Source organism: Nothobranchius furzeri, chromosome 5 (genome assembly GCF_043380555.1).
Source record: "Nothobranchius furzeri strain GRZ-AD chromosome 5, NfurGRZ-RIMD1, whole genome shotgun sequence".
Lineage (NCBI taxonomy): Eukaryota > Metazoa > Chordata > Actinopteri > Cyprinodontiformes > Nothobranchiidae > Nothobranchius > Nothobranchius furzeri.
The window spans coordinates 41,471,378-41,498,080 of NC_091745.1; the positions used below are offsets into that span (position 1 = coordinate 41,471,378).

Sequence of the window (26,703 nt, forward strand, 5' to 3'; positions counted from 1 at the left end):
AAAAAAAGATAAAAAAGTATTTTATGTTGTATTTCTGTAACTTTTTTTAAAATAAAGCTATGGTAGTAGATTTGTGTTGTTTAATGGCGAAATGCAAAGTATATGATGCACTATGGAGCCAAGTAGACTCTGAAAGTAAATTATCAGTCTCTTTTGCCGAGTGCCGTTCACCATTGTGTGGCGGCGATGGTTTGTCTGGTACAAATTGTGACAGAGTTGGACAGTTTTATTATATTTTTTCCGCTACCTAGTGTTTATTTTGGTTATTTGTGCTAACTTTATATTATTTATACTAGGCTTTCTTTGTTGGATTCAAACTTGGACCTCCAGCAGTAAACCAGATTCAAGAGAACACGTGGATCGAACCAAGATGGATAGCCGCCCAGGGATTTTCTGAACTGAGTTGCATCAGGAGTGATACGCCCCCTGCTGGACGGTGCATATAATCATCAGATCCAGTGGGATTTTTCTAATTTTGTTTTGCTGAAAGGAGATGGTTCCTGTTCCTGGGCACCAGTTGTTAGAATGAAGATAAAGCATCGCTGGTGGGGCTGAGCTGAGCATGCGCTGACGGCCGATCACCGGATACACGGCAGCGCTTGAAGCTGTTCGCAGCTCGTTAACAAACATCCACAAACAATTAAGACGCATTTTCAACTAATTTATCTACTGACAACGCAAAAAATAATCTGGTAAGTATAACTCACCCAACCTGGAGGTAAGTGGAGAAAATTTAGAAAGTTTACAAAACTATATTGATGGAGTTTTTGAGTTTTTCGTTATGGGTCCGAAGAAATCAGCAGCTGAGAACGAAACACCTGGGACCAAGAGGAGCCGTCCTCAGGACTCGCCTGAGGCCTCATCTCCCCGCAAGGACATGTTAGAATGATTAGATTCTATAGATAAACGGCTTCTGGGATTTGAGGCGTGACTTCATCTGTTTGAGGTTCTACACCAGGAGTTTCAGAACCTCCGAACATTTTTGGAGTTCAGCCAAGACCAAGTTGAGCGGCTCGCTGCTTAGAACGCTTCTCAGCGGAAGTCCGTTTCTTCCCAGGAAGAGGGAATGATGCACATCACCCAGGACAACAAGATTCTGAAGGAGTCGGTTTTGGACATTCAGGCCCGTAGCATGAGGGATCATTTGGTGTTCGCAGGCCTGCCGGAGCAGATGGGAGGGGCGGAAAACTGCGAACAAACAATAAAAAAAAACTTTCTCCAGACCCAAATGAAGATACCCAAAGAAACGGTAAAAAACATCACCTTTCACCAGGTACATCGCCTTGGAGCTAAAAGAGTGGACAGCAGAAGACCTCGTCCTGTCGTGGCTAAATTAGAACATTTTAAGCAGAAGGATATTGTTAAAAGTCACAGAAGAGAGCTCAAAGGAAAAGACTTCAGCGTAAATGACCAGTTCCCTAAGGAAATTCTGGATCGGCGCCAAGTCCTCTTTCCACTGCGCAAAAAAGTTTATCCAGGATGGGAAGAGGGCTGTCATCTCGGTGGATAAGCTTTATGTGGTCAATAAACTTTACAAGGAGCGAGGAGTGACAGACTGGCTGTATTAGCCCAACATCAGGTCAGACATTTATTATTCCTATCAGGATTCACTGGGTTTGAGCACGTCAGGATTAAACAGCTGCTAAATCCGCATTCTAGATGATATCACCTGTTCATCACCACCTCACACCCCTATCACCTTTTCTTTTTAGTTCTTTCTTCTTCTTTAACCTGCATAATTCTGTCCTTTCCTCTCTTTACCTGCTTCTGTACCTCTACATCTGTATGGCACAACCACACAACTTTCCAACACCAGCACACACACACACACACACACACACACACACACACACACACACACACACACACACACACACACACACACACACACACACACACACACACACACACACACACGTGTATATATATTTGAAATCTACAGCACAATATCATAATGTATGCATCAAATAATACAACCACAAACACTGTTGGATCTTTGATATTATTATTATTTACTTTTCTGTTATTTATTAACATACTATTTTATACATTTAGTTACTTATTCCATCTTATTCACATGAAGGCATCATATTTTAGCTACTCACACACACATCTATGGGTGCACTAAGGTTTGTCTCATGGAACGTACATGGAGCTGGCTCCATAGAGAAAAGATTAAAGATTTTTGATCAGCTAAAGAGAGTGCAAGCAGACGTAATATTATTACAAGAGACTCATAGATCTGCCACATCTGCAGATGAACTTAAAACACCTGAGTTTCCCAGCATGTTCTCTGCCTGCTATAACTCTAGGCAAAGAAATGTAGGTATTTTAATACACAAAACATCAATTTCACAGTACTGGACACAGTCTCTGATCCAGTGGGTAGATTTATAATGTTAAAAATATCTGTACAGAACCAAAGCTTATGTATTGTCAGCATATACTGTCCAAATATTGATGACCCTTCATTCTTTCATAATTTTTTCTCTGTACTCTCCGAACACTTGGACTGTCCACTTTTACTTGGAGGCAATTTTAATTTTTGGATGAACTCTTTAACAGACAGGCTCAGTACAGCCGGGACTCCGCGCAATTGGCAATCCACTAATATAGTTAAACAGTACATGAGTGATTATGGGCTTTGTGATGCATGGCGATCTCTTCATCCTAACCGTAGAGAGTATACTTTTTTTCACACGTCCATCACTCTCAATCATGTTTGGATTATTTTATAGTCAGCAGCTCATTGTTGGCTGACATTTCAGACACTGAGATACACCCCATAGTTGTCAGCGACCATGCTCCGGTTTCTTTAACTTTGGTAAACAAGAAGACAATCCCACCAAGCAAAAACTGGAGGTTTAATACATCACTGCTTAAAGATGAAGGTTTTATTGATTTTTTTAAAAAAGGAGTGGGCTTTATATTTAGAACATAATGACCTGCCTGGAACATGTGTTTATGTATTTAGCAGACGCTTTTGTCCAAAGGAACATCAGCATCTATTCTCTGGGAGGCAGGAAAGGCAGTGATGAGAGGTAAAATAATCTCTTTCTCATCACATAAGAAAAAAAAAAACAGAAAACAAACGTAATCAGGAGTTAGAGGAAGTCATAACGTCTTTAGAGGCATCCACAAAAGAAGAGTTACTGAGCAAATTACGTAAAGCTAAATTAGAACTTCATGGAATTATTGACAAAAAGACACAATTTTTAGCACAAAGACTACGAATAGAAAACTTTGAACATAGTAATAAATCAGGTAATTTTTTATCTAGCCAATTAAAAATAAATAAAGAGAAAACTACCATATCTGCTGTTAAAGACTCAACCGGGAATATAGTTTATGACCCTGAAAGCATAAACAACACTTTCAGAGACTTACCAAACTTTGTACTCACCACAGATAAACCCATCAGATAATGAGATCAATAAGTTCCTTGACAGGATAACACTTCCTAAATTATCAGACAGCCAAGCTACAGTCCTGGACTCGCCACTAACATCAGCTGAGCTCCAGGAAGCCCTTAAATCCATGACTAATAGGAAAGCTCCAGGTCAAGACGGGTTTCCAGCAGAGTTCTACAAAGAATTCTGGATCATTCTGGCTCCAATATTTTTCAAAATGGTGAGGGAAATCAAAGAGAGTGGCAGAATACAGCCAAACATGAACTCAGCCAATATTAGTCTCTCGTTAAAACCAGGCAAAGACCCTGCATTCCCTACCAGCTATCACCCAACTTCTCTTCTTAATGTTGATCTCAAAACATTTTGTAAAGCCCTGGCAAAAAGATTGGAGAAGGTAACCCCCTTCATAATACACCCTGACCAAACTGGTTTCATCAAGGGTAGACAGTCATCCACAAACTCACGTAGATTACTTAATTTGATAGATTTATCTTACAGTAGAAACATAGAAATTAGTATATTATCAGAAAAGGCTTTTGATAGAGTTAACTGGAAGTTCTTATTTGCAACTTTACATAAATTTGGTTTTGGGAACTTCTTCATAAACTGGCTACAAACATTATACAGTTCACCAACAGCACGTGTCAGGACGAACAACCAAATATCAACTAGCTTCTGACTTCAGAGGGGGACCAGGCAGGGATGCCCACTCTCCCCCTCACTGTTTGCTATCTTTATCGAACCACTAGCAGCAGCAATTAGGCAAACAACAGGTATTAAAGGGATAAAGTGTAAGAAAATAGAACATAAGATCAGTCTTTATGCAGATGATGTTTTACTCTTTCTCCGGAATTCTCAATCCTCTCTCTCTCATTCAATAGAACTGATAAACTCTTTTTCAAGAGTTTCAGATTACTCTATAAACTGGTTAAAATCCACAGTTCTACCAATTAATTTCTCATTTTTCAATTTACTTAATACACAATTGGAGTCAAGGAATATCACATACCTGGGAATTAATGTCTCTCCCAAGTTGGCAGATCTAACCAAACTAAACTACATCCCACTTTTAAAGAAAGTGGAAGATGATCTTGCAAGATGGAAATCCTTACCGATATCACTCATGGGGAGAGTTGCTACAATTAAAATGATGGTCTTACCCAGAATAAATTACTTATTTTCAATGATTCCAAACAAATCACCAGCTGAAAGGTTTAGATCTCTGGACTCCTCAATTACCAAATTCCTTTGGCAGGATAAACCTCCACGAATTAGCTTAAAAACGCTTCAGAAGACCAAAGACAAAGGAGGACTGGATCTACCCAACTTTTATTATTATTTATTAGCCAACAGGCTGCAATATATACCAAGATGGTTGCAAGATAATCCACTAGATGAGTCTTGGTTAGACATAGAACAGACACTTTGCAATACAATAGAGCTTTCAGACCTACCATTTATTAGCTCAAGCATAAGAAAACATGAAGGCTTCAAAAGTATTAGTATCAGCACCTCTCTGACAGCATGGTGGGAGTATCTAAAAATGACAGAGTTTTCACTAGTACCATGCAGACGCACACCTATCTGGATTAATCCTGGTATTTTGCTAAATAACAAAATGATGAACCTTCCAGACTGAAAAAGTAAAAGAATCCTTTACCTGGAACACATGTATGACGGACTGGACATCATCCCATTTAATAGAATAGTCTCCCAATTTGGAATAGATAAGAATAGCTTTTTAGAATATCACCAAATTAAATCTGTAGTCAAACAAAAAAATTAAGCTCAATAAAATAGAATTACAAACACCACCAAGGTATTACACTTCTATAATCTCAAACCCCCCAAACTACTGTCTAAAGTATATAAGACACTGTCCAAAATAGACGATAGAATAGAGGCGCCATTCCCTCTAATCCGCCTCATTGCAGGGGCGGGCCTCTCCCAAGCCCGGACCGGGGGCCCGCTACGAAGTGCTGTAAGAGTGCAAAATTTGGTATCGATCCAATACCAAGTAAATACTGGGCCTGTATTGCCGACACCAATACCGATACTTTTTACTACTAGTACCATCTAGTTTTGTGTGATTTATTAAGAGAATGCATCACTATGAAAATTTGTCTGAAAACTCAAATTTCAATTACTATTAGGGTTGTCACGGTATGAAAATTTAACCTCACGGTTATTGTGACCAAAATTATCACGGTTTTCGGTATTATCGCGGTATTTTTTAAACGGTGTTGCATATGTTCAGAAAGCATTGATAGTCCTGTTCTACACAAACTGAAATAGTTCTGAAAAGGTTTAACAGTGTTTATTAAACCTAAAATAACACAAAGCCTTAGCAAAAGTGCAACTTTTCACAAGTAAAGGAACAAATAGCTTATTTTTCTGGAACTTGTTACAGTAGTCAGTGCAGGTTTAAATTATACAAATCCAAACATCTCGTCTCTCGTCTCGTCTTCCTCCGCTTATCCGGGTCCGGGTCGCGGGGGCAGCATCCCAACTAGGGAGCTCCAGGCCGTCCTCTCCCCGGCCTTGTCCACCAGCTCCTCCGGCAGGACCCCAAGGCGTTCCCGGACCAGATTGGAGATGTAACCTCTCCAACGTGTCCTGGGTCGACCCGGGGGCCTTCTGCCGGCAGGACATGCCCGAAACACCTCCCCGGGGAGGCGTCCAGGAGGCATCCTGACCAGATGCCCAAACCACCTCAACTGGCTCCTTTCGATCCGGAGGAGCAGCGGTTCTACTCCGAGTCCCTCCCGAATGTCCGAGCTCCTCACCCTATCTCTAAGGCTGAGCCCGGCCACCCTACGGAGGAAACTCATTTCGGCCGCTTGTATCCGCGATCTCGTTCTTTCGGTCATTACCCAAAGCTCATGACCATAGGTGAGGATTGGGACGTAGATCGACCGGTAAATCGAGAGCCTGGCTTTCTGGCTCAGCTCCCTCTTCCCCACGACAGATCGGCTCAGCGTCCGCATCACTGCAGACGCCGAACCAATCCGCCTGTCGATCTCCCGATCCCTCCTACCCTCACTCGTGAACAAGACCCCGAGATACTTAAACTCCTCCACTTGAGGTAGGACCTCTCCCCCGACCCGGAGGTGGCAAGCCACCCTTTTCCGGTCGAGAACCATGGTCTCAGATTTGGAGGTGCTGATCCTCATCCCAGCCGCTTCACATTCGGCCGCGAACCTACCCAGCAAGAGCTGAAGGTCAGAGCTGGATGAAGCTAGGAGGACCACATCATCCGCAAAAAGCAGAGACGAGATTCTCCTGCCACCAAACTCGACACACTCCACACCACGGCTGCGTCTAGAAATTCTGTCCATAAAAGTGATGAACAGAACCGGTGACAAAGGGCAGCCCTGGCGGAGTCCAACCCTCACTGGGAACAGGTCCGACTTACTACCGGCTATGCGGACCAAACTCACGCTCCTCTGGTAAAGGGACTGAATGGCCCTTAACAGAAAGCCACCCACCCCATACTCCTGGAGCGTCCCCCACAGGGTGCCCCTGGGGACACGGTCATAAGCCTTCTCCAAATCCACAAAACACATGTGGATTGGTTGGGCAAACTCCCATGCCCCCTCCATCACCCTTGCAAGGGTATAGAGCTGGTCCACAGTTCCACGGCCAGGACGAAAACCACATTGCTCCTCCTCTATCTGAGATTCAACTATCGATCGGACCCTCCTCTCCAGTACCTTGGCGTAGACCTTTCCAGGGAGGCTGAGGAGTGTGATCCCCCTATAGTTGGAACACACCCTCAGGTCACCCTTCTTAAAGATGGGGACCACCACCCCGGTCTGCCACTCCCTAGGAACTGCCCCCGATGACCACGCAATGTTGTAGAGACGTGTCAACCATGACAGCCCTACAACATCCATAGCCTTGAGATACCCAGGACGAACCTCATCCGCCCCCGGGGCTCCGCCGCTGTGTAGTTGTTTGACTACCTCAGCAACTTCTGCCCCCGAGATCGGACAGTCCAACCCAGGCCTCCCAGCTCTGGTTCCTCCTCGGAATGCGCATTGGTGGGATTGAGGAGCTCCTCAAAGTATTCCTTCCACCGTCCGACTATAGCCTCAGTTGACGTCAGCAGCTCCCCATCCCCACTGTAAACAGTGTGAGCGAGTTGCTGCCTTCCTCTCCTGAGGCGCCGGACAGTTTGCCAGAACCTCTTTGGAGCCGATCGATAGTCTTTCTCCATGGCCTCACCAAACTCCTCCCACGCCCGAGATTTTGCCTCGGCAACTGCCACTGCTGCACCCCGCTTGGCTATCCGGTACCTGTCTGCTGCCTCCGGAGACCCACAGACCAGCCACGCCCTGTAGGCCTCCTTCTTCAGCCTGACGGCTCCCCGAACCTCTGGTGTCCACCAGCGGGTACGGGGGTTGCCACCACGACTGGCACCGGCCACCTTACGGCCACAGCTAGCAACAGCCGCCTCGACAATCGCAGAGTGGAACAAGGCCCACTCGGACTCAATGTCCCCCACTGCTCTCGGGACGTGGTCAAAGCTCTGCCGGAGGTGGGAGTTGAAGACCGTCTTGACAGGTTCTTCTGCCAGGCGTTCCCAGCAGACCCTCACTATGCGTTTGGGTCTGCCAGGTCTACGCGGCATGTTCCCTTGCCATCTGATCCAACTCACCACCAGGTGGTGATCAGTTGACAGCTCCGCCCCTCTCTTCACTCGGGTGTCCAAAACATACGGCCGCAGGTCAGATGATACGACTACAAAATCTATCATCGACCTGTGACCTAGGCTGCCCTGGTACCAAGTGTACCGGTGGGCATCCTTATGTTCGAACATGGTGTTCGTTATGGCCAAACTGCGGCTTGCACAGAAGTCCAATAACAAAACACCGCTCGAGTTCAGATTAGGTGGGCCGTTCCTCCCAATCACACCCCTCCAGGTCAAGCTGTCATTGCCCACGTGAGCATTGAAGTCCCCCAGCAGGACAATGGAGTCCCCTGATGGAGCACTATCTAGCACTCGTCCCAGGGACTCCAAAAAGGGTGGGTACTCTGAACTGATATTTGGCCCATAAGCACAAACAACAGTCAGGACCCGTTCCCCGACCCGAAGGCGCAAGGAAGCTACCCTCTTGTCCCCCGGGGTAAACCCCAACACACAGGCAGAGAGTCTCGGAGCTAACAAAAAGCCAACCCCAGCCCTCCGCCTCTCACCCGGAGCAACTCCAGCAAAGTAGAGTGTCCAACCCCTCTCCAGGTCTCGGGTTCCAGAGCCAATGCAATGTGTCGAGGTGAGTCCGACTATATCTAGCCGGTACCGCTCAACCTCTGCCACAAGCTCCGGCTCCTTCCCCGCCAGCGAGGTGACGTTCCATGTCCCAAAAACTAGTTTTCTTGTCCGGGGATTGGACCGCCAAGGCTCCCGCCTTGGTCTGCCACCCGATTCGCATTGCACCGGACCCTTCATGTTCCTCCTGCGGGTGGTGGGTCCACAGTTGGACGAGCCCATGTATCCGGTTCGGGCTGGGCCCGGCCGGGCCCCATGGGCGAAAGCCCGGCCACCAGGCGCTCGCTCACGGGCCCCAACCCCAGGCCTGGCTCCAGGGTGGGACCCCGGTAACCCTCCGGGCCGGGTACTCCGACTCTTCATTTTAACCGCCATGAAAGATCCTTCGAACCGTTCTTTGTCTCACCCTTCACCTAAGACCAATTTGTCATGGGAGACCCTACCAGGGGCACTAAGTGCCCCAGACAACATAGCTCCTAGGATCATTAGGGCACTCAAACTCCTCCACCACGATAAGGTGACGGTTCAAGGAGGAGCAAATCCAAACATTCAAAACATAAACAATATGTAAACAAATCAAAGAAACACCACTTGTTTTCTCATATACTTGTTTTCTTCATTATCAAAATGAAAATCTAAAACTCCAGTCCACACTTGACTTGAGCACTGTACAAGTCAACCTTAAAAAATATGTATTTAAAATAAATATCCACTTTAAACAAATTACTAAAATAACTACTACACTATGTAATCAAATCCAAATGTTCAAGTATAAATGGCATTGAATAAGTAAACAAATCCATGACAAGGAACTAATTGTATATTTCTCTTCATCATCAACAAATAAGATGCTTCATCCAGCAACAGGGTGTCCGTGACACGGTTTAAATGCTGGCAGAGGGCGCTGCGGCTGCAGTATATAGTGACTCGTTGCATTCTCCCTCAACCAAAAGTCCTCACGTCATGCATTTCAGCTAAAATGCTAATGTTATCTTACCTTGCACTGGCTGTGGAGACGTAGGTGATCGTCACGCAGATGTGCCATGAGATTCGAAGTGTTGCTGCCTTCTGCAGATACTTGTTTCCTGCACGTTCTGCAAACGGGATAGCCGTCTTCTATTAACTGTCCCTCAGCATTTTTCAGAAATCCCAAATATGCCCATACTTCCGATTGAGTCTTCTTTGAGGGCTGATGGATGTCCTGGGCGCTGCCGTCGCCTCCTTCGGCCATTATTTCAGCTTCAAAGTTTTGGTGCCGTTGCAAATTAAAAAGTGCGTGTGCGCGCAGCGGGAACTTCAGCTGAAGCGACGGTGGCTGGTAAGGGTCATCGCGCCGAAACCGCGGCCACGGTAAACCCACCGAGATAATATAGTTTTTTAAAAACTGGACGGTTATTTTTATTGTCAACTTTTTTACCGGGGTTTACCGCTATACCGGTTACCGTGACAACCCTAATTACTATTTAATTATTTTGTAAGTTTTCCTTTAACAAATCATGTGTATGGAGGTGCCTGGGTTGCCTCGGGGGGTGGACTGCTGGCGGTTGTGAGTGGGGCCCCTTGGAGGTCTTGGCGGTGGCCATGGATGGGTCTGGGTGGGGACCTGGGGGCTCGGGGTGTGGGGGTGGCCTCACCCATGGGGGGATCTGAGCGGGGCCTTGGGGGTCGGGTCCTGACATGTATGCTACCGGGGAGAAGGCAGGAACAAGCAGCAGTGCCTGACTCGAGTTCAGGGGCCTCAGGTAGACCTTGGCTCATCTGCTGTCCCATCACAGGGGAGGGGGAAGTCCAGGAGGGGGAGGACCCAACCTTACCTGGATGTCCTATGTCTTTTATAATCCGGAAGTTGTGCAAATGCAGGGATGGGCATATATATTCTGCTGGGGTGGGGCTGGGTTGGTGCCCTCGGACTCCGTGAGGCTCTGTGATGCTGCTGCTTTGGGTCCTGGCAGGATGGGCTGGAGTCTCCATGCTCTGGGTGGCATTTTGACAACAGAGGTGCCTATTGGGGCCAGTGGGGAGCTGGCTCCCTGGAGGGCTAAGCGCAACCAGCCATTCCTCCCCATCCCCACACATTTCTCTCCTCCTGCTCTCTCACATCATCACACAAACATGCACATAGGACCATGGGGGGTGGACAAGTCAGGGAGTGCAGGTATGGACCCATTTCCACATTCCTGTGGCAACCAGCCCCCAATTTCATTTGCACCTTATACACTTCCACTGACGACATTCCATGCAAACACACACTTAGGGCCTTGGGAGTGAGCACATTCAACGGCATTTGGCAGGGGAATTTCTCAACCTCATCCCAAGTGCCGGTGCCCACTTCCAATTTTAAACTGCACTTAGACACTGAGGGCTGTGGGTGCAAGTGGGGTGGTGCGGTGGCATCAGCTGAAATAGGCCAGACGATGCCTGCACTGCCCGCTCACCACAGCCATGGAATACACCTCATCAACACACACTAACCTCATATTGGAGCAGGCGGAGAGAGACTTAGGGGTCTTAGCACACCTCTGTTGCCGCTTGGCTTCCTGGGGCTGGAGGCTAGGAGGGAGATCCAGCCGTCCGGTTGGGGTCTGGGGTGGTGGGTTGTTGTTCTCAGCGCTGGGCGGGGGAGCCTGCTTATCAGCACCCCAGCAGAAAGGGTTGAACTCTGGGAAGCGGTAATGGTTGTACCCCATGTGCAGCAGTACCGGGACCAGTGAATAGGGTGTGTATGGGGAGTATGAGAGGGTGTCCGGCGTGCATTTTTGTAAGTCTTTGGTTGTATGTGCATGTGTGAGCATGAGGGAGGGAGTGTGTGACTGTGTTTGTGTATGACTGTATATGTCAGTTGGGGCCTTTGACTCCTCTCTTCTCCTGGGACTTCTTTTGATGATAAAGATCTTCATCTCCCCTCTCCCTGCCACACCTGGTGTGGAGTGCAGTGCCTTGGTCTGCCTGGGCCGTGGCTCCTGGGTCAGGGAGTTTAAGATTTTTGGCATTTGCCTGACCAATCCCGGTGGCTGCCTGGTGGGGTCTGGGTCCCTGGGCTTGGCCGGCCAGGGGGTGGAAAGCTGCGGGCGGGCCTGTGGGCTTGCCGCCGATATCTCCTGGGACTCTGCCGGCTGCTGGTTGTGGCCCCCCCGGGGCGATCCTCTGCGCCTGTCAAGGGGGACGGGGGCTTTTCTGGTTGCAGTCTCCTTGGAGTTCCTGAGCTCTGGGGCAGCTCCTGATCTCTGGGACTTGGAGCTCCATCCGTCTCCTACACATCTTTGGGGGGCAGATCTGTGGTCCCTCACACTCTCTGTTGGACGCTCCTATAGAGAAACCTTACATAAACAAGCGCGTGTACACACACAGGAGCTCACATGGTGCTCTCATAAGTATGGACTTGGGCACGTTCAACACATGTCGTAAGACTATGGTGGGCACTTAATGCACAGTGATTCATTATCGTGTGACTGTTCAGTTAAACAATGTTGATTATATATTTCTTCATCAAGTTGACGCAGTGATAGCTAGATCTTGTATTGTTGTGTCCCATGTTTTTCCTCTCACTTTCTGCAGGTCTAGAAGCAGACTCTTGTTCATTATTATTGTTTATCAGATTCTGCAAAGAGAATTTTTCCACATTGTAGAAAAAGCTGTTTTATTTTTGTAAAAGCAAAAGTTTAATTATTTTGCTTTGAGTCAATAGTCATGATGGTAAAAGTGCTTACATGTCTTTGCATTAATCAGCATCGGTTCACTCTGTCCTGCAGGATAGGACGCTGTCACTTGGACGTTGTACTCGGTCCCACTCAGCAGGTTTAGAAGAAGAATGGAGTTCACATCTTCGCCCACTGTCGTCTCCAAAACTGAACCTCGAGCTAAAGCGAAGAAACAAAACACAGATACATTTAGAAGTACAGGAAACAACAGGTTGTTTTCCTTATAAATGTGGGAAATGTCTTAAAACGTGTCACAAATGTTTGTTTTCATCGCTGAATGCAATTAATAGAACTGAGGATTATTGTAATGAAAGAAAATGTCCTGCATCACTCAGGCTACTGAAGCAAAACCAAAACATAAACATAGCTGCAGAACAGTTGCTTTTCTAAACAAATACTAAAATGAGCATGGGGCAGGATTTGTAAAGAAATGAGCAGAAAAAATAATATTCATGCATGTTTGTTTTATGAAAGCTAAAGGGTGATGAAACATAAACCAAACAGAACGTTGCTTATGAGTTTCATTTCTTCATCTTGCCCATCGCTCCTTTTTGTGTAAGATATTTACAGTAAAGTCAAGATTACCTACCAACTAGAATGGAATTTAATACAGAGATTATATTTGTCGATTTTTCAGATTTTTTCTGCCAATAAATCCTATGTATGTGTTTGCTAAAATACCCTAATAAAGGTCTATGTTTACCATAAATAAAAAGTAACTAAGTTTGTGTAGGATGTGTGTGCAGAGACTTTTTCCTGACTGTCAGAGTAAAAAAGCTCTTTTTTTGTCTAATTCAGCCCATTAAAATGAAGCAGGATTCTCTGAGGAACAAAAAGTGTGTTTAGGTGAGGAAAAACACCTGGAAACTGAAAGATCAAAGCCTTGTCTTGGAGAAACAATTGGCTCCAGAGATGGAGCAGAACGGTGTCAATGACATCTAAAAAAAAAGTGAGAAAGTAAACGAGGATGGGAGAAGTCCTATTTCAGCTCTGCAGTGCTGATATTTTCCCTAAAGCTTAGAAAAGGTTAAAAGCAGTTGTGTGGCTGTGACAGGTGTGTGACAGGCAGATCCTCCTGTAACAAGCACATTACTGTTTGGAAAAGCTTGAGTCGCAAGGATAAACACACACACATGTCCTAACAGCAGCATCTTGTGACATTTAAAGTAGAAAATAAAATAAAACGTCTGTTTTCTATGATTATAGAAATAATTGTTTTAGAACTAATGTGAAATTACACAAGTGTGTGTGTGTGTGTGTGTGTGTGTGTGTGTGTGTGTGTGTGTGTGTGTGTGTGTGTGTGTGTGTGTGTGTGCGTGCGTGTGTGTGTGTGTGTGTGTGTACCATAGACAGGCTGGTAGACAATCCTGTAGCCCACAGTAGGAGCCTGAGGTGGATCCCAAGAGACCCTGAAGCGGTTGTACGACTCCTCTGACACACGGAGGTTTTCGGCTGTCAGGAGTGGGACTGCCAAAGCAGGCCAAGGATTAGAAGGTGGGGGATTTTGTGAAAGTTTAACCTGATTGACATTTACATCTGAGTGAACACTAAATGATTTGGGGCTAAAGAGGCTTTTAAAATCTGCTTTTTCAAGCTGTGCAGAAGCAACGATTTTAAAGCTGTTATAGCAAAGTTGGAAAACAAATTAGCCTAAAACACTTTTTTGCATGCCTATTAACAATCTAACACAGTTATAAATATATTATGGAGATTCAACACAAGCAAAAAACAGGTGGACGTGGTTCCACGTAAGATTGATGTGTGTTTGATGTGTGTTTGTAAATTAACAGATTTTATCTGTTTGCACAAAACCCTGCAAACCGAAGCTTCATAATCCAGAGAGAGCTGTGGAGAGGTAGACCCAGATTCACTAACAACGTGCTGCACGTTTTGCTCATCACTTGAACTAACTGTGTGTGCTCCTTCTCAGCAACAGATTCAGAAGGTGAATGGATCCATTTTGCATTAGATCTTCTTCCCAACGGTACCCAGAGATAGACCTCTGTCACAAACACAGCAAAAGTGACAGAGGGAAAGAAAATACATTTTCCCATGAGAGTCACTTCATGGATCTTAACGGACGGGGAAAATGCTTTAACTGGTTTAAACAGGAAGAGTTTGCATCCTGGTCTGCACGTCTACGCGTCTGCATCTACAACCAACATGTTGTGGTTACTGGGCAGTTTTCTTAGCTTTAATTGTTAAACGAAAAAATGTGTCATTGATTTTACCTTTTTGCACTTCCTCTCTCTCCCTAAGGGTCAAACCCCTCTTTTACACTCGGCGCAACCAAAGACAAGACTTGTGGTCAGTTTTTGTAAAAACTACATTCTCTGTGGGATTGATTTTTGATGCATTTAAAAGTGTGCAAACACTGAGAAATGCTTTTTTGTTGGCAGCGTCAGTTGAAGTTGAAAATCTTCATTAGCATGGAGCGACAAACCCCTGTTTAAATAATGTATAATCTTTTAATGAATTCAGGTTTCAGTAAAATAAGGCAATAAAATAGCTCAAAAGTAGCTCTTTATGCTTAAAAGTGATTTTTACCCTCAAAACCTAAAAATCACCTTAAACTATTGTCTGATTGAAATGTCTCTCCACTGCCCATCATATCTAGAGGGTTCTCTCTGTTTTTTTTTTTTTTTTTGTGTTTAACCAAGGTGCTATCATCTGTAAAGGTGACAGATTTAACCTGTCTTTGCAGTGAGGGGGAAAACACTACTGGTCATATGAGACGGCAGAAGAGCTGAGAAAATCAATTAGAGCTGAGCAAAATCATTTAATCATTTCATTAATTAAGGAGCTGCTGTTATAATAAGCAGCTCTCATTAGGACCGTTTGGAAGACGGCAGTATTTGTCGTCACATTAAGTCAGTTTTTCCATCATGAACATAAATTAACATGAAATTATGCGACGCAAATTAACTTTCTCTTCCTGTGTGTGTGTGTGTGTGTGTGTGTGTGTGCACTTACATGTTGAACCCACAGCAGAAACATTTGTGCCATCTTGTCCATCTCTGTACACTGGTGTGACTGTCACTCTATACTGGGTGTCCGGTTTTAAAGGCTGGAGAACCGCACGTTTCTGATCACCACCAACTGACACCTACACACACACACACACACACACACACACACACACACACACACACACACACACACACACACACACACACACACACACACACACACACACACACACACACACACACACACACACACACACACAGAGGTCATGTGGGGACGCATGTCCAGAAAGTGAAACGTGAGGACGGCTGATTAGAGGTACAGGCTCTAAATTAGCTCACACAGTTACACTCACACACACACACACACACACACACACACACACACACACACACACACACACACACACACACACACACACACACACACACACACACACACACACACACACACACACACACACACACACACACACACACACACACACACACACACACAAACACTTTTTTCCTCTGCTGGCGTGACAGAAACTTTGGAGACAGCTCTAGATACTTCTGACCACTTTAACCTGATCTCAGATTATTGAACAGATTTAGCTGAAGCTAGAAACGAGATGAAGAAAAGCAGAGAAAACACGTCAGTTGCTTCTTTCAGGGAGTCTTACTGGGAGGCTTTGGAAGCACCGTTTTCATCCATTCTTCCATCATTCATGTACACATAAACCTTTTAAAATCAGATCCACTGGCAGCACCCTGCAAACGGTCCCCAGGTCACAGCTTGATAATACGACATCAGAATTAGAGCCCAGTGAGCATCCCTTACTGAACTCAGGCACATTAAAGGCCTTTTTCTCTTCGTCACCCAAGTAAAAATTCTCTTTTTTCAGACCTCTACAGTCACACTAGTCATCCACTCACCCACACTCCCTTTATACCTTTAAGGAAAATTCAAAGAAAACATGTTTCATAATAATAATAATAATAATAATAATAATAATATTTCAGGGTAATAATATCCATTTCATTCTCATTTTGTTCAGCAGCCCTTCCCAGATGTGTGTCACACTTTCTGTGACTTCTAACTTTATAACCTAAAAAGTAAAGGTTGATTTAATAAATATGCCTGACACTTTTTACATTCCTCTCAGTTCCTGACTAAGTGCATTCAGAAACAAACGTTGAGATGACGCAGATGCATAAACCAAATAATAGCTCCTCTGATTGTATAGATCACAAACATCTGTGTGCAAGAATGAGAGAGAAATTGAAGACAGAGGCAGAAAATTGTCTTGTCCTTGTTTGTATCCTGTAAAAATCAGTCAAACATGCAATCCACTGTGCTGAGGTAAGGCAGAACTACAGCTCTCATAAGCAGACAAATCCCTTATACTTTCAATGCCATTTGGCAAATGTAGTCAAAGAAAACTGACTGATTGTCAGTGTTGCAGTGAAATCTTTTTGCTGAAAAATCTGTCCAAGGTGGTGCATATTGAATGAGGAACGCAACATGGGTGTTTGAATGAGTGTTTCTGGTTTTCAAAGGGAAAGGAATGTGAGATAAAGTAGTAAAAAAAAAAGTATTTCAACGTAAAATCTGGTGCACTTACTACCACACTGATACAAGATGTCCAATTTTAATGCTGCAATGGCAAATATGCTAAATAAGCTTTTGTTTTTAAACTGTTTGATTCCTTAGGCCACGCCCATCGGACTTGAGAAAACGCATTTCCACAGTAAACGAAAAAGCTCTAAACACCAGTTGTCATTTTTCAGGTCCAAACATCTTTTGTTGTCCGTGACTTCAAATGGTGTTTTTCTTTTTGGGACCCTGGTAGTTTGCTCTAAAGGTGAAGAGGTAACAGCCGGCTGTTTCCCCTCCTCTGATAGTTTTGAGCAGAGGTCCTCTCACACCAGTGGTGTTCTGTTACTAAATGCATGAGAACATAACGAGTGGAGGACCCAGGTAAATGCAGATGTGCAGTGGTTCGGTGACACAGACAACCAGATGGTCCAATTGTTGGTTTCAGAATGAGCTGTGTTTTGAGATAAATGCAATAGATCCACCTAGTTAATTAACAAATTTATTTATTTTCTACCTCCACTACGTTTTTATAGCTAGATTATATCAGAACATTGTTAAGAGGCACGAAAAAGATGTTTTAAGCTAGCTTGTTTGCACATTGGCCATTGTAGCTGTAAAACCTTAGCATGTCTCACACACGTTCACATCAAAGAAAGTGCAAACGTTAAGAGGTGTGACCTGAAGCAGCATTTATTTATCACTCAGCAGACATTTTAAACATTCCTTTTATTTTACCTAGCGTTTGCTTCTTTTTGCACCAGTTTTTTTGTTTTATTTTTGTTTGAACTCACTTCCCAGCCCTCTCCCCTGTCTGCTCCTACTGAGCTAAATGGCTACTGAAAAGATAATGGTATGTCTGCTGCCCTTGCCCGGCCTCTCCATCCATTGTGGCTCTGACACCACGTTGGGAAATTAAAAGAAAGAAAGAGGCTGCGGAGAAAGGGCCACAAGGGAGAGGAGCAGAGGACCAGGAGGGGAGGTCGACGGGTTTGGGTGTGCATTAGTGATCAGGCTCAGTGCATGGCCCTGAGCTCGAGGGCTCTTAGATGAGATAGAGGAATCAGGAAGGAGATGCTGGGTGGACCGCGACCGAAGGTGTAATCTGTATTCTGGCTGTAGAGGATGACCCAATACTGACCACTGAGATCCCTCTCATCTGAAATTATAAAGATCTTCCTCTGAGCACAACTTCAATAAACTCTGTTCCGCATAATCAGTCTTCACAGTTCACCCAGGGGAGTTTGTGTTTTTGTACATGTAGTCTGGTATTTCAGGACATCTGTCCTGCACGTTTCAGTTGTTTCCCTTAGTCAAATAGATGAATTAGCTCTTAAAGTTTTGCAAAGCCATAATACTGACTGCAGCAGGATTTGGAGTCTTACCACGGTCTCACACCGCAAACATCAGCGGAACGGAACACCAGCAGAGTGGCTCACTCGCAAACTTCAAAGCGGTCCTTTTCACACCGGGAGAGTCTTGGCCGCGGCACGGCTTCCTCGCTGCGCCTCGCTGTACTCGCGAGATTCTAAAATCCCTCGAGATGTCCGACACCTTCCTCATCGAAAGATCACAACCTCCACGAGGAATCACACCGTTGCACTTCTCCAAAGAAACAGATGATAAACAAAGCCGTTCGGTCACACGTACTGACTTAAGTTATATATAACATCGCAAAGTTGCATTTTATTTTGAAAATAACTGGGGATTTTCCACTGAAACTGTGTGGTTTCCTGTCTCGCACTATGCGAACTGCGGTAATTTACGTGTCCCAGAAGCGGCTCGCGGAACAAATAGAACTCAATCCTACCTTCAGCGGCGCGGCATTCCGTTTCTGGGACGCGCCTGGAAATTGCCGCGCCGCGGCTGGTTTGAAACACTCCATAGACTTTAATTGGATTCTATTTGAAGCGGTGCAGCTTCGCTGCCGCTCCGTTCCGCTGATGCTTGCAGTGGGAAACCGGCTTGAAACCGGCTTTAATCATTAATATTCATGATATGCAAACATCTCCTCTCTAATTGGCTAACGGCAATGTGACTCTTCCACTGCTTTCGTTCACTCTTCTTTTGGGGGTAAAAAAAAAGCTACATTGATGTTTTATCTCCACAAATGTGAATGTCTTTATGCTTTAGGTGTTATTGGCTTTCTAAGATTGGTGAGTCTATGAAAGCCACTTGGACAATGTGACGTTAAATTGACTTGCTTTTCTATTCAGAGTGTTTTCCTGTCTGTTTTCTATTGGCAGTTAATGCAGGAAATAGGGGTAGAAGACTTTATTCATGTTCAGCCCGTGTGTGACACTCCGAGTGACTCAGAGTGATCGCAAATAAAAAAAATAACTAGTAAAAATGGTTTGTGAAGCTCACCTTTAGAAGTAAAAATACACCTGATCCTTTCTTTCCGGGTTTTGATTTTGTGGATCCACATAGTTTTATAGCCTCTTCATGATCAAATATTTAAAGGAGTGGTTTACTCGTTTAATCAGAGTATTTGCAGAGGTAACTAGTAGGACTGAATTATTTGTAAGTCATTCTTGGGGAGAATACCGATGCGCCATTTCTAGGAACTAGAAGTGAGCCACGTCACAGCTGAGCTTCAGATGGCAGGTTTTGGAGTCTTATTTCCTGATATTTGGACACCTTGCCCTGGACTGGATAACAGCAACTTGACTCCACTGACTTGCAGCACTGATAATTTATCTCTACAAATAACACAAGGCTGGAGGAGCTTCTGCGCTGTGGTGCAGTTGTTAATGTTAACGGTTAGCTTCTACTAGCCGAGACGCCCCTGAATCAAGAAGATGATAATGAAGCCTGTAAGGAAGTAAAAATGTCCACACAACTTAAGTTTAACTCTTAGACCAAATCATGCGACATCATCCAGCGTCAATTTCATATTGCACAGCGATTTCTGCAGAAATAAGAAGCTGCTGGATTTGGTGATGTTTACGCTTGTAAATAACCATCCTTCTATCCATTACCGTCCGCTTATCCGAGGTTAGGTCATGGGGCAGAAGCCTAAGCAGGGAGGTCCAGACTTCCTTCCCCACAGCCGCTTGGGCCAGTTCCTCTGAGAGAATCCTAAAGTGTTCCCTGACCAGCCAAGAGACATAGTCCCTCCTGTGTCTCCTGGGTCTTCCTTTGGGTCTCCTCCCAGTTGGAATTGCTTGGAAAACATCACCAGGGAGGCGTCCAAGAGGCATCCTGTTCAAGGCCACCTCAACTGGCTCTTCTTGGTGTGGAAAAGCAGCGGATCTACTCTGAGCCCCTCCCAGATGACTGAGCTTTTCACCCTATCTCTAAGGGAGAGCCCAGACACTCTGCGGAGAAAACACAATTTGGCCGCTTGTATCCACAATCTTGTGTTTTAAGTCACTACCCAAATCTGGTAACCATAGGTAATAGTTGGGACGTAGATCGAACAGTAAATGGAGAGCTTTGCTTTCCAGCTCAGGGGCCTCATTTATCAAGCTTGCTTACGCACAAAACGGGGTCGGAAAACTGCGTAAGCAACTTTCCACGCAAACTTTGGGATTTATGAAAGATAACTTAACAGGAAAATGTGCACAACTTTAAGTTGACTAAGGACCTGGCTTATACACATGTTGGACATGGAGAGCACCTGCAGTGCTGCTGCTGAGAAGGATAAAGTTATGAAATCCTGCAGCATTATCACTTGTACTGCTTCGTTTTCACACAGAACAAGAACACCCCCCACCTCCCCACCCCCCCGCCCCCCGCCCACCCGCCCACACACATGCGCTCGCACACACACTCACACACAGCCTGCAGCGCAGATTACAGAATGCAGAAAATCAGCAGGGGGACAGATTGAGACAAAATGTCATGCGTCTGAGACAGTGTGTGTCCTGTCACTGTGACCCGATTGATCATGCGCCCTGGCTACTTGGACAAGGGAGTTCTTTGTTTGGGTGACTGGTTAGTGTGTGTGACTTTCACCTGGGAGTCTGGGGGATCAAATCCTGATTGGATCATTTTCTTTTATATCCGCCACAGATCTCTCTGAAGAACTCAGCTGAAGATGGCTTCAGCAATGCTGTGCCACTCCGTGGATTTTCTCTTATTTATTTTACAAAAGCACTTCCTTTCATTTCTCCACCTCACCCACAAGTACCTGAATTTCTGCTTGTGAAATAGCACTTCCTTGATCTGCGGTCGTGATCGAAATGCTGCAACAAGCCGACTTATGTATATGCATGAGATCCACAAGGCACTTTGCATTGACCATTTATGGCAGAAAGTGGGAGTGGTGAGGGCAGGATGTGACTAAAAAGCAGCTGAGAACCTTTCTAGATAGTTTCTGATTTATGAAGAGGAGATTGCGTGCAGCTGTGCGTACTCCATGTTTGATAGATCACAAACCTACTTGGCGTAAGTACATTTTTTTTCTGAGCTTAAGTAAGGTTTTAGTAAGGATTCTACGCTATGTTTGATAAATGAGACCCCTGATCTCTCTTCGCCACAAACCTGTACAACACCCACATCCCTGCAGGCAAAGCACCAATCCCCCTTTTCAATCTCGTGCTCTACCTTTCCCTCATTCATGGACAAGATTCCGAGATACTTTAACACTTCCACTTGGGGCAGGACCTCATGCTTGACCTGGAGAAGGCCTTCTACCCTTTTCCGACTCAAGACCATGGTCGGACCATTGTAAATAACCATAACTTTCAATGTAAATACCCATGTAATAATGCAAAGTTGACAGCGTTATTAAACAACTTCATATGAACCACTATGAGGTTTTAAAGCCTGGGGATAATAAAAATAAATAAATAAATAAATATACAGTTCTTTATAGCATTTGGACTAGCCATTGTCTCATCAGTCCTGAAGGATGCAAACCCTGTTTCTCAGAACAGAGGTCATTCTGGAAGTTGTCCACAGCGTGTAATCATTTACATAGAAACACTTCAAAATCCATTTCTTGTAATAAAAACTCGATCAACTCACAGCCTCCTTGTTGTGGTTCCCACTGAGGCTGACATAGGAAATCCTGTAGCTGTCCACATTGGGGTCTTCCAGCTCCCAAGATGCATCCAAGCTCTGGGTGGTCTCATCCGTCAGGGAAAGGTTTCTCACAGCCTTACGCGCCACTGAGACATAACACACATGAGTCAATGCCACATTTATTTATGAAAACTATTTGGAAAACTGAGGGGTTACAGTTTCAGCGGATAACATCATAATTGGGTAATTTAATGACCCAAACAGTTAATTCATTAGAGCAGATTTGAGTCAAGATCAGGAATCTGTATTATTCCCTAGGGGCAGTTTGCTTCCGAGTAGAAGTGATCACAAACACGTCAGAATAGAAAACAACAAATTAGATCATTTAAAGGTGTGGAATACTTGTTTAAAAAATACATTTGCAGCAGTCTCTAACAAGAATGAATGCTTTGTAAGTTGTACGCACGAGTGGGGGGATGAAGCTCAGATGCACCAGAATCAGGAGGCACAAGTCGGCTAGATGAGACTGTCATGACTCCCATCCTTCACCCTCCTCTGCCTCCTCATTTACTCTTCATTCAGCTCACCTGTCCCTTCACCAAGCTCCAGCCAAGCCCTGTTTTCCCTAGCAACCTCAGTCAGCATCACAATCAACTTCATTCATCTCACCTGTTCCTGTAATCAGCCTTCATCCACTTCACCTGCATCTGACTCCTCAGCTCATTACTCACACCTGCTTCCCCTGCTATAAAAGAACCATCCACCTATCCAGTCTCTGCCAGATTATTGAAGACTTCGGGCCAGTAAATTCTCCAGCCTCTGCCTGTACCTTAGATCCTGACCTCGTTTCTGTTCCTTGGCCAACCCAAGTGCCTGCTCCCTGCCTGGATTGTTTTCTCTGCCTCTGACTACCTGGAGTCTCGACCTCAGCCCATTCTCTGGATTCTGCCTCCTGCCTGCTCATTGTAGCATTCACGGATCTATCTGGTTTTGACCCTCGTCTCCTCTCCTACTCTGTCTCCAGCCTCACCCACCTGGTAACTCCACAATAAATAAAAGACCTTTGTTTTTATATATCTTTACTGTGTTTGGCGTCATTACGGGTCTTCTGAGTTCAGCTCGTGACCGAGACGGCAGAATTTGGAGTCTTATTTCCTGATACTTGAACATCTCGCCTCAGACAACAGCAACACGACTCTACCACAAATAACACAAGCCTGGAGGAGTTCCGCTGTGTGGTAGAGTTGCTAATGCTAACAGTTAGCCTCTACGAGCTGAGACATTCTCTGCTGTTTCCTGGATGATAAACCAACAACCTTTTCCGTCGCGAGCCAAGATGGGCGAGTCCATGAATGTTCAGTGACAGTGGGACGTGGATCTGTCAGGATTTTCTAACTCTTTCACCGTCTGTTTTCTATCAGAAGCTAATGCAGGAGATAGGTGTAGGAGATTATTTTCATGTGAAAATCCCAGAGTGAACCATTATAATCAGAAATAATAAAAAATGTTTCAAGTGTCCCACACTTTTAAAAGTCTAAAAGCTTCTCATGAGAACAAATGAGTTCAAACGGCCTTCAGGTTAGCTCTGAGTTTAAGGAGTTTCAACTGCGAATAGGTCAGATCAGTGAACAGATCTTTAATAACGCAAGAGGTCATAATGGCTTTCTCATAAACTGTTTTGAACCAATCAGTCATAGTTTGGACTGTATACGTTATTTTAGTTCTTACAACTAGAGGATAAACGGCCAAAACAGAAACATGTACTTTGCAGAGCTACAGTTGCACCTTGGCAGCATCCGCCTGTCCTGGGAGCGCTGGGGCCTTTCAAAGTTTAATGGCTATAGACTTCCTGGACAGATACTTTGGCTGGAGCCATGATTAAAATTGGCCGGTCTCTCTGCAAGGATAATTTTTCTGAGAAAAAGTGAAATTAGCCTTTTGCCTACTGGATACGCGCTGGAAGGATTATTAAAATGAAGGCTCCCACATTTTCACCTCCCTGAAGATTGAAAAAAAAATAAAGGAAGAAGGATTATCTTACACATTTTAGTTAACTTGAGACATTGTGTTGAGTCACCGCTTGCCAGATCAGTTTCTGGCTATTCTCACGCATGTAAAACGTGGGCGCTACAAACGTTCTCACTCCTGATCATTTGGAATTTGGAAACTTCTCACCTGTAGCAGTCGTCGTTTTAGCCACTGAGGAAAGGCAGCGAGAACAAATCTGATACAAACTTTGTTAAACGACATTCTGCAAAAGCAACGGAGCCGATTAGAGAAAGATGTCTGAAAATGACTGATGATTAAAAAGATTTTTCTTTCATCAACGATAAGCAAGGACAAACAAATCAGTCAGAATATCTCAGTGGCTTTGGCTCAACATGCAGACTAGTATGACCCACAAGCCGAAGGCTGGCTGTGATGTTTTTGCCTGTCTTTGCATCTTTGTATTTGTGTTTGTGAGAAAGTATTTTTTTATTAACTTTTGGAAAGCACAAAAAGGCTAAAAATCAACACAAGATTTTGTGTTTTTAGTCTTAATAGCGTAGAATCTTACATGTCATGTAAGATTTCACGCAAATAAAATGATTTTAAGTTAAAATTTGACCAAAATGCCTACTCCTTGTTTCCCATTTAACAATCTGGCATGGAAGCAGCAGGTCACGAGCAGGTTTCAAGTTAAGGCCTTTACTAGAATGTGTCTAAAATAATAACTTTTCTCATAATAAGCAAACTGGAGAAGAAACCTTTCAAGGGATGGCTTTTTTTCTAGTCACAGCTTTACTGATTTCGAAGGAAAACCAAAGATAGTTTTTAGATTTTCCACATTTCCGATCAGGCTAATAAGACTTACGTGTGGTTGCTATGACAGAGACGGCGTCGCTCTCCGATTCGTCTGTGAAAACGGCCGTCAGCAAGACTTCGTATTCCGTAGAGGGACTTAGATCTGTGAGAACGTATTGGTTTTCACTTCCACTCAGGATCACCTGCAGGAGATAAACATGCATGCGTCTCATTTCAATCAGCAAACTGTCACAAAAAATCTAAATGGAGGAGTAGATATTTCCATAAATGTAAATACTGTTTTATGATGTGATCTAAATGGTACAACACTAGAAGGATAAACTGTTCAAACTCATCATGCTTTCCAATAATTCAGCCATTATCAAATTGTTACTGGATTTTTAGAAGACTTATGTGAAAAAAGTATGTAATAAATAAAATCCAGATGTGGTAACCAACGGTGTGAGTACTTCAACACAAATACAAGTTTTGGTTCAAAAAGCTGCTGGAAATAAAAGATAATTAGACAAATCAAACGTCAGTTAATGTCAGAGGTCTTTAAGATAGCAGCTTTACTCTAAAATCTCATTTTACCGTGTGTGTGTGTGTGTGTGTGTGTGTGTATGTGTGTGTGTGTGTGTGTGTGTGTGTGTGTGTGTGTGTGTGTGTGTGTGTGTGTGTGTGTGTGTCTGTGTCTGTGTCTGTGTGTGTGTGTGTGTGTCTGTGTCTGTGTCTGTGTCTCTCTCTCTCGGAGCACGGTGGTGGAGCGCCGTGAGAGTGGTGGATAAAGTTTGTTTTCTGGAGGTGGAAAAGTTCTTCAGATAACTCTTTTCAACTTTTCTTGCTTTCTTTGGTGTTTAAAAGGTTGTGTGTGGTTTTGTTGCGGTGCTTCCGTGCCAGGATGGCGTCTCAGGCAACGCCATCCTTGTCTTTGAGACACGGGGCAAGAGCCGAGCCTCCACCCTCCACTCCGGTGGAACAGGTGCTGTTAGCGGTTGGAGACCAGGTGGGACATGGAAGCATTCTTTTTGCCTCACGTATGAACAAAGGGCTCGTGGTGTTTCTCGAAAGTCAGGAGCAGGTGTGTCAGCTTGTGCAGAACGGGATTCATGTAAATGGTGAGTTTTTACAGTTTTCTCCGTTAGCGCTACCGTCTACCCGCATCACCGTGTCAGGAGTTCCTCCCTTTGTTCCTGACTCTGCTCTGGAGCGGGAGCTCAGGCGTTTCGGGAGAATGGCGAGTGGATTCCATACGGTGAGTCTGGGGTGTAAAGACGATAAACTGAGACCTGTCCAGTCCTTGCGGAGGCAGGTGTTCATGTACTTAGACTCTCCATCACAACTGCTGGACGTGTCATTCAGAGTGAAGCATGAGGAAGGGTATTACATGGTGGATGCTAGTTCTGGTGTGATGAAATGTTTTGAGTGTGGAGATGTGGGTCACAAGCATGTTGCTTGTCCCTACTGACAAAATGCAGCAGGACCGGGAGCGGAGACCAAGGCAGAACCCGCGGCCCCCTCTCTTCTGGCGGGGATCGGGCCCGGTGTCACGGTGAGTGACACTGTGACCGGTGGCTCGCAGGGAAACAGTGAGGGTGCAGCAGGGACAGAAACAGTGGCCGACAGTTTTCAGTTCCGGACGGAACGAAGGCCGGTACTGGCTCTGACCCAGTGGAGCAGCAGCCAGTACAGGTGGAACATGGAGGTCTTGAGCTGACTGGTGACGCGTCTGCCTCTTTAGGGGTGCGTTCACCAGAGGAAGGGCCAGGGGATCAGGTAGACACAGGCCAAAAGGCAGGAGTTCAGTTCTTAACTAACAGAGGACAGCTAGATTGTCAGGATGCACAGGTTCCTGAGCAGAGGCAGGTGGAACCAAAGAGTGAAGCGGAGGGGGCGGAGCTGACTGCTGCTGGTTGCCACGGCGATTCCGGATGAAACGTATGGAAAATCAGTTGGCGTACAGCAATACTTTCCTGATGCTGTAAAGTTTATCAGGTCGGCCGCCACTGCAGAAAGAGGTGGG

General features: G+C 44.9%; 1 protein-coding gene across 1 annotated transcript in view; it reads right to left on the reverse strand.

Annotated features, from left to right (window-relative positions):
* The window catches only part of col14a1a (collagen, type XIV, alpha 1a), a 184,607-nt gene that overhangs the window by 91,544 nt on the left and 66,360 nt on the right, over window positions 1-26,703 (reverse strand). The window contains exons 17-21 of the mRNA XM_015949068.3: window positions 24,751-24,883; window positions 21,900-22,042; window positions 15,354-15,486; window positions 13,725-13,847; window positions 12,390-12,539 (exon numbers count right to left, since the gene is read on the reverse strand). Coding sequence (XP_015804554.1) covers window positions 12,390-12,539; window positions 13,725-13,847; window positions 15,354-15,486; window positions 21,900-22,042; window positions 24,751-24,883 — 682 coding nt within the window. The remainder of the gene's footprint in view (window positions 1-12,389; window positions 12,540-13,724; window positions 13,848-15,353; window positions 15,487-21,899; window positions 22,043-24,750; window positions 24,884-26,703) is intronic.